Source organism: Pipistrellus kuhlii, unplaced genomic scaffold (assembly GCF_014108245.1).
Source record: "Pipistrellus kuhlii isolate mPipKuh1 unplaced genomic scaffold, mPipKuh1.p scaffold_m20_p_21, whole genome shotgun sequence".
Classification (NCBI taxonomy): domain Eukaryota; kingdom Metazoa; phylum Chordata; class Mammalia; order Chiroptera; family Vespertilionidae; genus Pipistrellus; species Pipistrellus kuhlii.
Genome location: NW_023425520.1, coordinates 7,919,637 through 7,932,120, shown reverse-complemented (window position 1 = coordinate 7,932,120; position 12,484 = coordinate 7,919,637). Strand labels below are relative to the sequence as shown.

The 12,484-nt window shown below is 51.4% G+C and overlaps 3 protein-coding genes across 18 annotated transcripts in view; 1 reads left to right on the top strand and 2 right to left on the bottom strand.

Annotated features, from left to right (window-relative positions):
* The window catches only part of HNRNPM (heterogeneous nuclear ribonucleoprotein M), a 47,031-nt gene extending 45,910 nt beyond the window's left edge, over positions 1-1,121 (top strand). For all 16 annotated transcript variants that reach the window (XM_036449934.2, XM_036449930.2, XM_036449928.2 and 13 more), the window contains one exon: positions 699-1,121. In XM_036449934.2, the coding sequence (XP_036305827.1) occupies positions 699-862 (164 nt within the window). In that variant the 3' untranslated portion in view covers positions 863-1,121. The remainder of the gene's footprint in view (positions 1-698) is intronic.
* Positions 1,122-2,624: 1,503 nt separating this feature from the next.
* On the bottom strand, positions 2,625-9,279 carry PRAM1 (PML-RARA regulated adaptor molecule 1). The gene is made up of 11 exons (XM_036449941.2): positions 9,276-9,279; positions 8,787-8,998; positions 5,924-7,370; positions 5,774-5,840; positions 5,625-5,698; positions 3,653-3,710; positions 3,446-3,554; positions 3,142-3,304; positions 3,029-3,062; positions 2,905-2,939; positions 2,625-2,799 (listed from the first exon to the last, which is right to left on the bottom strand). Exons 1-11 carry the CDS (start codon positions 9,277-9,279, stop codon positions 2,762-2,764), a joined length of 2,241 nt encoding a protein of 746 aa, XP_036305834.2. The 3' UTR covers positions 2,625-2,761.
* A 2,518-nt stretch (positions 9,280-11,797) lies between these two features.
* The window catches only part of MYO1F (myosin IF), a 47,042-nt gene continuing 46,355 nt past the window's right edge, over positions 11,798-12,484 (bottom strand). The window contains exon 28 of the mRNA XM_036449923.2: positions 11,798-11,888. Coding sequence (XP_036305816.1) covers positions 11,854-11,888 — 35 coding nt within the window. The 3' untranslated portion in view covers positions 11,798-11,853. The remainder of the gene's footprint in view (positions 11,889-12,484) is intronic.

Genomic DNA, 12,484 nt, shown 5'->3' with positions numbered 1-12,484 from the left:
CAGCAAGTCCTCTGGTGAACTTAAACTGTTTCAGAACTTTCCAGGAGAAGCTCTCAGGATGTTGACCCTTTCTCAGTTAATGGCTCTAGAGTTGTGGTCTCCTAGCACTGGCTACCCTGTCATGTCCGTGGCAGTCCCTGAAGTAGAGCCCTGTGTTTCTATGGCTTTTTCTCCTGTGCACTTGTTTCCACAGTGCTTGACACATACCTGGATGCTTAATCAGTGCTTAAATGAATGAATATGTGAAAACTGCTAATTATTACACAGCTTATATTTGGATAGTGCAAAAATATCCATCATATTGGTGATGGCTTTGTAAACGTGGTGATTTGGTGTAGTGAAAAATGAAGACTCTAAAATTTGCTTATAAATTTGGCTTCAAACCTCCTCTCCCCCCAATTTTGGCTAACTCTTCAGTGTAAAGACCTGCATTTGAAGCTGTCAGGAAGGTTTATCACGGGGCTACTCAGATTTTTCCTGTTGGCAGAAGAATGGGAATTGGGCTGAGGGCTAGAGTAGTTCGGTCCCAGCCACTGTGTCCTGGGCATTCATGCACCAGGGGTGGGGCGTGCTCTACTCTCCCTTTTGGCTCAGACCACCGACGTTCACAGGTGATTTGGACTGAGTGGAGCTCAGACTGAGGCTGAGATCTGGTTTGCCTGATGAGTTGTGGTCTCTTTTTCCCTCCCTGTGCACAGGCCACGTGCTGTATGCGGACATCAAGATGGAGAATGGGAAATCCAAGGGGTGCGGTGTGGTTAAGTTTGAATCTCCAGAGGTGGCTGAGAGAGCCTGCCGGATGATGAATGGGATGAAGCTGAGTGGCCGAGAGATTGATGTTCGAATCGATAGAAATGCTTAAGCAGTTGCCTTTTTTAAACATCGATACCAGACCTCTGAATTTGTATTTTTTCTTGTTAACCATTTTAATTTGTTGGCTGGATGTATAAAGATGTTTAAAAAATTCAGTTGCTTTTTGGGGTAATTTGAATTACTTTTTTAATGACTGGGGTTCCATTTGACTGTTTGCATTGAGATTGCAATGTGCGCAATTTTTTTTGTAGTTGTGGCATCTTGTTGACATCAAATATGACTTTGATAATAAATACCAGTTCCTGAAAGCTGCTTGGTTTTGTGTGTGTGTGTGTTGTGGGCCCACCACCTGACATTTGGGAGCAGGAACCACTCAGTCTCCTTTCTACCTTTGGAGCTGTGAACCCAGGAGTCTCATCCCCATTCTTGCTTCTCTGTGGACCCTGCCCCTTTAGGAACTAATTATGAAACTATCCTGAGTGGACCTGAAATCCCTTGTGTTGGTAATGGAGACTTGGCTGTTAGCTGTTCTGTCTCCCTTCTGTGCAGACACTGCATCAGGTTCATTTCCATTTCAGCTTTTGTCTTAGTCTGCTTTGGCTGCTATAACAAAAATACCATAAGCTGGGTGGTTTATAAACAACAAATTGATTTCTCACAATCTGGAGACTCAGAAGTCCAAGATCAAAGTGCTGGCAGTCTCAGTGTCCAGTGAGAGAGAGCCAGATTCTGGTTCATAGTGCCTCCTGTTATCTTACATGGTAGAAAAGACAAAAGAGCTTCCTTAGGGATAATAGACCTAATTGCCTCTCAAATTGGGCATTAGAATTGGGGGGGGGGGGGGGGGGGGGACGACACACACACCAAATATTCAGTTCAACCACAAAAAGCTTTTCTTTACTAAAACAGACTAGCAGGGTGTGAGTTTCTGAGCATGTTTAGCCCCATAGAGGCTCAGGCTGAATTTAATTCCTGGGCTGTATCAGAACTGGGTCTTCCCACCCCACCCCCACCCCCACCCTAGCTGGTTTGGCTCAGTAGATAGAGCATTGGCCTGCGGACTGAAGGGTCCCAGGTTCGATTCCAGGAAAGGGCATATGCCTGGGTTGTGGGCTCCATCCCCAGTGGGGCCTGCAGGAGGCAACCGATCGATGCATGATTCTCTCATCATTGATGTTTTTCTCCCTCTCCTTTTGTCTCTGAATTCAATAAAAATACATATTTTTTAAAAACTGGGCTATCACCACCAAAATGGAACCTTGTACATGGGTCCACTTGGGCTAGACAACTGCTTGCAGCCTATAAGGAGCAGCAGATGCTGCTTGTCCTGTCTGCATGTGGCGGGCAGTGTTGGATGTGTCCTACCGGACTCCCTCTCAATCATGATTGGCAGCTGACGGGGCTGTCACAGGAATTCAAACCTTGAAGTCTATCAGGTACTAGTTTTCTTGCCGCCTTCTCCCTGCCACACTTTTCTCCTAGCTTTTATCACTGAGGGGTGAGAATGTGAAGGAGGGGGTCAACCCCATAGACCCCTGAGTGTTTGATCTCTCTACACCACATGTGTCAAACACAAGGCCCGCGGGCCAAATCCGTCCCGCCAGGCCTTGCAATGTGGCCCGCACCGCGCTGTCATCACTGCACTCCGCTGCGTTTCCATCACAATGACAGTTTATGACTGTTCAGTAAACCATTCGGCCCGCGATTTAGGCTGGATTTTAGATTTTGGCCCCTTCTCTGATTGAGTTCGACACCCCTACGAGTCTACACTATGTGCCTGTCAACTGGGAAAAAAAACCAAGAAGCAGTGATCACTTAAAAGAAAGGCTTTTTATGTGGTCCATGTTCGTGGTCGGGTGTGAGCCTTGGCAGTTCTGTGGCCTCTAAGCTGGGATCCAGTTTTCCTGGGTTAGTGGGTGGTTGTCCTGGGTCCCCACACCTGCAGGCTTTATTGTCCTCGTGGGAATGGTTGGCTTTCTAGAGGGTCTACAGAGGAAGAAGGGTGACTTCCAGTGACCCCTCCTCATAAGCATCTCTTGGGGAAGTAGGGTGGGGGCTTACCCCACCAACCCGACCAGAACATCTACATACCCCAGAAGCCAACATCATCATACACCTCCGTTTCCCTGGTAGAGAGTACAGTTGGGTTAGCAGAGACAGAGGTCACCCCTGGACCCACCAACAGCCACCCCACCCCAATCACAGCAGCACTCACAAGGGCAGCAATGCAATTCTGGGCACGTAGCCATCTGCAGAAAGAGCAGGGATGGGTGATTATTGGTCTGGCAGTGTAGGGCCTGTCTCCCCAGGGCTGCCCAGCTTACTCACACTTGCCCTTGGTATCCCGGCACAGCATCTCCTCCTTGTTGGTGTACTCGATCACCTCCAGGATCTCCCCACGCCGGATCCCCAGGTGCTTCCCACCCCCACGCCGTGTCTTGGCATTGGGGTCAATCATCATCTTTGTCTGAATCACAATCTCCCCCTCAAACTGGGGAGGGGCATGTTAGAGCTTTGGCTGTGCTGATTGCCCCCAAACCCCCCCCCCCCCACACACACACACACTCCCCCACCAACCCCAGGGGCCTTGGCCAACAGGACTGACCCCAGCCCTCTAGGGCTCTTGCCACACCTTGAACTTCTTCCGGAATTCCCTCTCAGCTTTCTCAGCCTTCCGGATTTTCTTCAGGGCCTTAGGGTCCATAGGCAGCAACTGCTGTGGCTGAGGTGCCTTTTCTTTCCTGAGTCCCTCAAGGAATTAGGTGCTTTTGAGCACCTCAGGGGTCCCCTTCCTCAGCTGTTCCAGAGCTCCGCCCCTCCCTGCTTTGCCCTGTGGTACCTGAGCTCAGGGTCTTGTGGTGGCCTCCTGGGGGGTTGCTGGATAGATGGCACTTCACCTGGGGGCAGTCAGAACATCATATTAGGACGGACCCATCAGCTTGGCCTCTCTTAACCCTGGTCACTGGATCTTAAGTGAGCCTTCCCTTTGTCAGCTTTCAAGACATTCCCCCTTATTCATGTCATTTCCAACTTGCTGATAAGGAAACAAAGGCTCTGGGAGGTAAAGTAACCTGCCTAAGGTCACCCAGATGGTAAGTGGTAGAGACAGGATTTGTAGACTTTTGAGGCCATTTCATATCTGGTGCTTAGAGCAGATTGAGTTGTGGGAATTATGAAATTGGGGTTAAAAATGAGGCAAAAGCATTTCCTGGAGGCAAACTAAGCCTCTTATGAAGGGGCAATGGAGTGCAGTTCTTGGACTGGCCTGGCTAATAATGAGACTAGACCATGAGGGGTATCCCAGGGTGGGGCAGACTTCCTGGCAAGTGACCAGCCTTCCCGGTAGGAGGCTGTTGGTCAGGGGACTGGCTTATACGGGAGCCTCATGAATGGGAGAGTGAAGGCTCAAGCAGGACACTGAGAGGGTATTTGCTTGGTGCTCTTGTCCCTTCAGGCTTTGAGCTTGCCTCCAGCCTCCACCTGATGCTCAGTTGATGGTGCCAGCCATGGTCCCACCCAAAATACCCCCTCCAGCTGCTACTGTTTCTTCCAGAGGCTGCCTAGACCGGGGATGGTCACCCAATGGGTGCAGCCTATAAACCCACTGTAGTACAGAGCACACCACTGAACATGGGTGTGGGATGGACCTGGTGGACCTGTGACCCAAGCTTCTGGGCAATGTGACCCTGAGCAGGCCCCATGGGGAAAAGGTGGGCCTGACCAGCTGTGTGAGGATGTGGAGCAGCTATTGCTTTGGGAGGTTGGAGTTGGGGAAGGAGGCGGTGTGGGCCAGGCCTGGAAGTGGAGTGGCCACAGGCATTCCCTTCCCATGTCCATGTCCCCAACAGTGACCCCACAGAGCCACATTTAGAACGGAAGGAGGGGGCCTGTCAGAAAGCTCTGCTAACTGCTAATGGAGAAAGCTCAGGAGAAGTAGCCACAGAAGCAGCAGATGAAGTGGGAGGTACTAAAGGAGAGGGAGCGATAGCATCCTAAAGACACCCCTGGTGGAAGGTTCCCCCACAGGAGCCCCTTCCAAAGCCAGGGCAGGGAAGCAGTTTGGAAGCAGGGGGCCTGAACTTGTGTGTACTGGCTGTGTAAGTGCAACAAGGTACTCCTCAGATCCTCAAGCTTCCCCATCTGTAAAGTGGGCATGACATTGCCTTGGGTGGGGGTCTGTGCAGGTTCAGTGACACACACGTGAAGTGCATTATATGGAGGCACTTTTGTTTTCATTCAGCGTTGGTGAAGGCATTAAACCTGGTGTGGGCTGGAGGTGTGGGCCTGCTAGGCTAGCATCCTGCTCTCCAGGAGCAGACTTGGAAGAAGGGAGATAAAGGGGGCTTTTGGAACTCTGAGCTCTCAAGAGAAGTGTCAGGGACATACCTGTGTCCAGTCCCAAGCCCTCAGGCACCTCCAACACAGCAGGTCAATGAGGGACCCTGACACCTTTCTTTTACCTGACTCAGGATGGTTTCCCTCTACAACCAGGCCCAAGGCAAGTTCCCTCGCTCCCTCTCACTCCTGTGTAATACACTGCCAAGTCCTCTTGCCGCTTTTTACCGACTCTTCCACTCTCACCATCCGGGGCCACTGCTCTGCCCTGGCTACATCATGTTCACTGACTCTTGGCCTCTGTGCTGCTTCACTAAGCTGTGCTGCACATCAGACACTGGTGTGAACTTTCTGAAAGGCCCCTCCTCTCTGCTTGCTCCCCTGCACTGTCAGGGAACAGAATGGCAGAAAATACTCTTGCAGCAGATAGGTCCCCGGTGCCCAGGCTGGCTTTGTCCAGCCCGCTGCAAACAAACCTTTGCCCATGGGGCTGGGGCTGCAGTCTGTCAGCTCCACGTCATCGTACAGCTCGTAGATGTCCTCCGAGTCCCTGCAGGGGTACCTGAGATAAGATACCTGAGACACATCAGGCACCTGTATGTATCCCCTTATTCTCCACACTCACTTCAGGGTAGCCGTAGGCTGTCTGGCCTGGAAGTGGATTCCAGGGGTAGAGCAGGTCTTCCGTAGATCTGTGGAAAGAGGAGAACAGGAGGAGGCAGGCAGGCCAGGGAGCCTCTGCCCCTTCCTTTCAGCCTGGGGTGTCCCGACTCACTTGTGCCTGCTGCTGAGGGTCTCTGGAAGCTCTGGACATCCCTGAGGCCTGGGGGCAGCGGCGGTTTGGCTGGCGGAGGTCCTAGGCTGCTGACTGGAGGCAGAGGCCTCTGCCGTGGTGGGTGGCCGGGTTTGAGGCCCAGCCTTGACCCTCCACCGTGAAGGAGAGCTCCTGACTTCTGTTGCCTCGTCCCAAACCCTGGGCTGAGTGGGAATCTGGGGCTGGAGCCCGCAACAGCCTTGGGCAGGGAGCTCTCCGAAACAGAGCCGGGCAGGGGGGGCTTTCTAGAGTGATCCCCAAAGAACACTGCCTGCCGGGGCTTCCTGGGCAGAGCATTGGTTTCAGGCTGTGAATACTTGCGGGGGGGCCCCTGGCCCTCTAATTGTGGAAACTTCCTGGGGTATAAGCCGATCTCGGGCTCTGAGGACGTCCTGGGGAGGCTGTCCGGGCTGGGCTTTGGGAGCTTAGAAAGTGCTTTGAATTCAGACTGCTGTGGCCTCTTGGGAAACGCACAGACCTCGGGCTCTGAGGACGTCCTGGGGAGGTTACTCAGCTGAGGTTGTGGGCTCTTTTTTGGAAAGGCACTGACGTCAGGCTGTGAAAGGCTGGGGTGGGGCTCACTGCTTTCAGGCTTCCAGGGGGGCATCTGAGGCTGCTGGGGCTTTCTGAACTCAAGGTGTGGGGGCTTCTTTGGAAGGTTACTGAACTCGGGCTGTGAGGCCTTCAGGGGAGCCTCATTGGACTCAGGCGGCCAGGACTTTCTGGGGAACGAACCAAATTTGGGTTCTGTGGGAGGCCTGGTGGGGTTGCTGAGGTCAGGCTGCTGGGGCTTCTGGGCAAGTGCACTGGGCTCCAGCTGAAAGGCCCTCTGAGGGGCCTCACTGACCTCAGGCTGCAGGGGCTTCATGGGGAGCACAGTGGCCTCCAGTGGTGGGAACTTCTTGTATAGATCACTGAACTCAGATTTGCAGGGCTTCTTGGGCAGATCACTGGACTCGGGCTGTGGGGGCTTCTTGGGGAAATTAGTGAACTCGGGCTGTGGGGGCTTCTTGGGGAAATTAGTGAACTCGGGCTGTGGGGGCTTCCTGGGCAGATCAGTGAACTCGGGCTGTGGGGGCTTCCTGGGCAGATCAGTGAACTCGGGCTGTGGGGGCTTCCTGGGCAGATCAGTGAACTCGGGGTGTGGGGGCTTCTTGGGGAAATTAGTGAACTCGGGCTGTGGGGGCTTCTTGGGGAAATTAGTGAACTCGGGCTGTGGGGGCTTCCTGGGCAGATCAGTGAACTCGTGGTGTGGGGGCTTCTTAGACTGCTCACTGGGCTCAGGCTGTGGAAACTTTTTGAGGAGTTTCTTGAACTCAGGCTTTGGAGATTTGGGGGGGAGTTCATTGGGCTCAGGCTGAGAGGCCTGGAACTTTGCTTGAAGGCTCCGGAAGTCCTGATGGCTCTCCTAGAGGACACAGTCAGTCAGTCAGGGACTGGTACACACAGGAGTTGTGTAAAGAACCAACATGGAGAAACATGGACATGGTCACAGGCACACACACACACCCCTTCCTTGTTCTTTAACCCCCATGTCTCTAGTTCCTTCTGTTTTAATTGCAAATTACATCCGGAATCCAACCACTTCTGTCTGCAGCACCGTCACCTGTTAGATGCACCTTCCCATTGCCTCCTCCCTGGACTCCTGCCCACCCTCCATCTCTGATTAGTACCCCCACAGTAGCCAGAGGGAGCCTGTTAACCCCGTCTCCAATCTGCACGATTTTTCTTTTAGTACCTGCCACCATGTATCATATTTATGTCACTTAGATTTATTTTTTCCTTTTTCTTTTGTTTTTTGTACTTCTATTGCTGTTCAAATGCAGTGACTTAGCTCATTTCGTTGCTGTCCTCCCAGTGCCTAGCACACAATAGGTACTCAGTAAATATTTGTTGAAATAAAGAACATAGAGGCCACAAAGTCTGGCATATACTCAGCCACATCCAATCTGATGGTCAGACTCACAGAGATGGATGCAGAGATACTTGGGAACCTGGAGGAAAATGTGGTGCCGGGTTTCTCACAGTCCCAGAGGCCCATAGTGATGGCCGGGGACACTCAAACAATAAAGCCTGTGAGAAATGGTAGGCAGACCCCCTCCTCACCCCAAGCACAAGCACAGCCAGGCACCGTCATCTTATGGCACACAGTCTGTCCTAGGTAATGGTGCTGATCATCCATACCATTGGTCATACACAGTCAGATGCACAAACTGGGCCAGGCCTGCTCTAATGACAAGTCCCACAGAGGCGGCCCTGCCACAGGCTCCCTGAAACCCTGCATCGCCTGGGCTTAAGGAGATTGGGGGAGGGAAGGGAAGGTCGAAAAGCATGGCCTCTCCCCCTGGTTATGTTTCATTTCCTATCAGAGTATGTGAGGAAAGGCCCCTACCTGGTGAGTTGGAGCAAGGGCTCCCAGGTGACCCACAGGGCCAGGTCACACCTTGGGAGACTGGGTGGGAGAAAGCAGCGGGTGCCTGACCCACTTTGTCACCCACTGGAAACCCCTGTGCTCACCCTGGGTGTGTTCACCTGACCTCTCCATTACGAGGTTGCTGTTCATGCTGACCCGAGGGGAAGGGAGTTGTCTGAGCAGCCCCACTGGTCCCCCTATAATTGTAGTCACAGCCTGGGCCCCTTGGAGCCTGGACTGTGTGTCCTGGCTGCTTCATATCTCTGGGCCTTGGTGCTGGTCATAACTGTTTCCCAGGTGGCTTTTCTCTGCCACTGTACTCTTGGAATATGCCCCCCAATTCTCACCCATGGCACCCCTTGCCTCCAACCAACCAGTGTGGGCTCTCCCAGGGCTTGAGGATTCACTTACCATGGCGGCAGGCAGGTGATGGGTTACGGTGAGAGAGGGAACTGAACTGGGGCTGTTGCTTTCAGGAAGTGACTGTGGTTCTGCTCCACAGGCCCCATGGGTGGAGAGGGCAGAGGAAGAAGGAGAGGAGGCGGGGACAGCCGGGCTTGTCTCCAGATCCTTCCTGTCCAGCACTTCTTGAGTGCCTGACCTGCCTGCTACTGTCTCTGCACCTCATGCATTGGAGGTCGGCACATTCACAACAGTCACCAGTTTCTTGGCTCTCTGCAGTGTTTCTCCCCCTCAGTCCCCTGGTGGTCAGTTCATTGGGGGGAGTGCAGAGCCCTGATTTCGTTTGGCCATGCATTGGGGTTGTTAGAGGAATTTACAAAGACATAGAAGCATCCAGAAATTGACTTAATTGGTTTGGGTGTGGCCACACCTAGACACTTGCTGAGTGATTCTAATGTGCAGCTAAGTGAGAAACACCAGTGCCCATCAGTCACCTGCCCATCTGTCCCCATTATTAAAACGCAGGGTCTGCTTCCAGTCAGTGGTGAGGCCTCAATATCCGCAACATCCCAGGTAATGCCCAAGCTGCTACCCTGTTTCCCTGAAAATAAGACAGTGTCTTATATTAATTTTTGCTCCCAAAGATGCACTAGGTCTTATTTTCAGGAGATGTCTTATTTTTCCACGAAGAAGAATACGGCACACATTTATCATTAAATGAAAATAAATTTATTACCTGTATATGGTACAGTAGTACGGTAGTTGTCAACACAAACCAGACAAACTGTGAATCCTACAGGATCAAGAATTTACTCACTTATTCAATGACAATCATGCCATCATCTTCTGGAACATCATAACAATCCAATTCCTGAATTTCCTGGTGAATTTCTTGTGACTCCATTTCTTTCAGAATCAGTGGACCAAATCTCTCATGTTTAGCAATAGCACTGTCTTTAAATGAGTACTTCTTGTCAAGGTAGCCTGCTCGCAGTACATTTGCAATGCAACTGTCAGTGATTTTCTCCCATGAATTCTTCACCCAAGTCACAACTTCTTGCAGTTTAGGTTTCACAAAGTTTCCACGTTGATTTCTCTCCATTCTATTTTCAATGTAGTCATTAATTTCCATGCGCAAATTGTCTTTGAATGGCTTGTTTATTGCAATATCAAGAGTCTGGAGATAGGCCGTCATTCCTGCGGGAATCATTATCTGATCTATTTTTCTTTCGTGAAGAAATGTCTTCATGTCTTTAGCACGATGAGTGCTGGCTGCATCCCAGACTAGCAGACCTCTTTGGCTCCCTTGCATAACAAGCGGCAGCATTAAATCGACCCACTTCCTTATAACTGCTTGTGTGGCCCAGGCTTTTTCAGTTTCAAGAATAAAAACGCCCAAAACATGTTCAATCTTTTCCTTCTTGCACTTAGAAATGATTCAAGGTGGGATTTTAGTGCCATCCAGATGAACTGCCAAAATACAGGAAACGTGCACTTTCGTAAGCAGTGGAGGGAATGTACCCTAAGGAGGCACCCCGCTGTTCAATTGCTGTTTGAGATGATTGGCCCATAAACACTGCAGTTTCATCCATAGCAATCATGTTGGAAAGATTGTATTTAGAGAAGTCAGCATCATCAATAAAGGACTTGAATGCAAGTGCTCACTTAATAACTTGAGTATCTTCCAACCTAAACAATGTTGTAGATCTTCTTAAAAACAGTTCACTTCGCTGAAGGAAATTATCCAGCCAGTGTTGTGATGCTTTGAAGTCTTCGGGGGCTATGTCAAACTGTGGTGCCATTGCAAGGGCAAATTCTTGAATCTGAGCCCTATTCACAACCAAAGCCTTTGCTCTCCCGTCAACAACCCATTCACAGATCAGGTCTTTCCAGCTCGGAAAATAATGGTTGCCGAACTGATCCACACTTGCACTTTTTAGCATTTCCCTTGTCCACTTGTTCAATGAGGTTACCATACTCTGCTCGCCATTTTCTGAATGAAATATAAGGCATCCCCCCGAAAATAAGGCCCCAAGAGTCTTCCACGATTTGCAGAAAGCAGTAAGATTTTGGCCCCAAGAGTCTTCCACGATTCCTTTCTTGTACTCCACAGAGTAGCTTTTTCTTTTTGTGCTCATTTCTAGGGGTAAAAAAAAAGGAATTGGGGTATCAAGGTTGGGGGAGGGGGATCACTTAAAATGACACGGGGGTGGGGGGGATCAGAGGGGGAAATCAAAATGGCACAGGAGAATCAGAGGGGGGATTACCATTTTAGTAACCCCTTTTGATCCTCCTGTGTCATTTTGATTGCCCCCTCTGATCCTCCTGTGTCATTTTAAGTGATCCCCCTTCCCCCACCCTTGGGCCACTGAACACCTTCACCAGACATCCCCCCTACCCCTTTATCAGACATTTACCCCTGGGGCCTGCCTGGGGACTGTCACTGGGCTTGTTGGGGCCTGGATCTGGGCTGGAACAGGGTCTGCCACTGACTGAGAACCTTTAGTCATCATGAGGGTGGCCACGAGCATCAGGTAGTGTCACCAGAGACAGACCAGCACTCACCACCTTTGCCGCGTCCCGTCCTCTCTAATCCTCCTGTTCTTCTACACGCATCTGCGAAAGTCTCCTCCTCTCTCCGGCCCCACGCTCATTGCTCACTCCGACCTCTACTCCACCTCCACACAGCAGTGACGTCAGGACTCCGTGTAACATCACTGGTTGCTAGACGCCAGTCGGGGCGGCCCTAGCGACCAGTTTACAGTAAATTAATTTTCATCCTGAGACAGAGCCTAGGGGGCCTTGTTTTCGGGGGGATGCCTTATATTTCACTCAGAAGGAAACCTGTAAGTAGGTCTTATTTTCGGAGGATGTTTTATTTTCGGGGAAACACGGTAGTTTGCAGATCACACCTGACAGGTGATCCTAGGCATTTCCAAAAGGATCCAGAAAGATTCAGCTGAGACAGGGAAGGAGGCTCTTTCTGTCTTGAGGACTTGCATTCCCAGCCGGAGCCCTTCTTTTGCCTGCCCTGCCATGAAGGCCACAGGCAGCACAGCTGGAAATGACTGCCTGTTTACATGTCTGCTTTAAGAGTGCAGCCTGAGGATTCTGGAAGTTGGCCTGTGAATCCGTCCCCGCACAGGGACATGCATTCTTAGTCACATTTCCAGGTGTGGGTTCCCCTCTGAACAGCGGCCACAGGCAGCCAGGGATGATGAGGTTTGGTCCTCTCTGGGTCTCCAGGACCAGCCACCACCTCACAGTTTTGGTGAGAGAGGGAAAGGATGAAGGAAAGAACAGGGATGACTGGCTGAGAGCACAGAAGGTAAGCTGAAGAATTTAATGAGTGACAGCCAGTGACCCCCAGGCTCCGGGAAGGCTCCTGGGTGTGTGGGTGAATTCAGCACAGAATTCCAGAGGATCCCTCCCTGGCTGAGCCCTGTGGGGAGAGCCCACAGGCTCCTGGCACAGTCCCCAGAGGACACATGACCCCCCGTCCTCTTTGTATGTTTGGCACTTTCTGGAGGCACGAAGCCTTGAACATGGACCTGCAGCTACAGTTGGAGTTGGGGAACCAAAATCCAGAAGTGAGCCTGAGTCAGCATCAGCCTTGGGAAACTGGTGCTGGTGGGGGTTTGTCAGGCAAGTGTGTGGAACTCTGAGGGCCAGCGAGGTGAGCTGGGGTTCTGAGCATGCGTGGGGAA

What these genes read in the sequence shown, in the direction of transcription:
- PRAM1 (XM_036449941.2), bottom strand. An exon ending in CCCCAGCCCCATGGGCAAAG is followed by an intron (nt 3,711 to 5,624) that starts GTTTGTTTGCAG and finishes GACTGCCCCCAG; the next exon opens with GTGAAGTGCCATCTATCCAG. An exon ending in AATTCCGGAAGAAGTTCAAG is followed by an intron (nt 3,305 to 3,445) that starts GTGTGGCAAGAG and finishes GCCCCTCCCCAG; the next exon opens with TTTGAGGGGGAGATTGTGAT.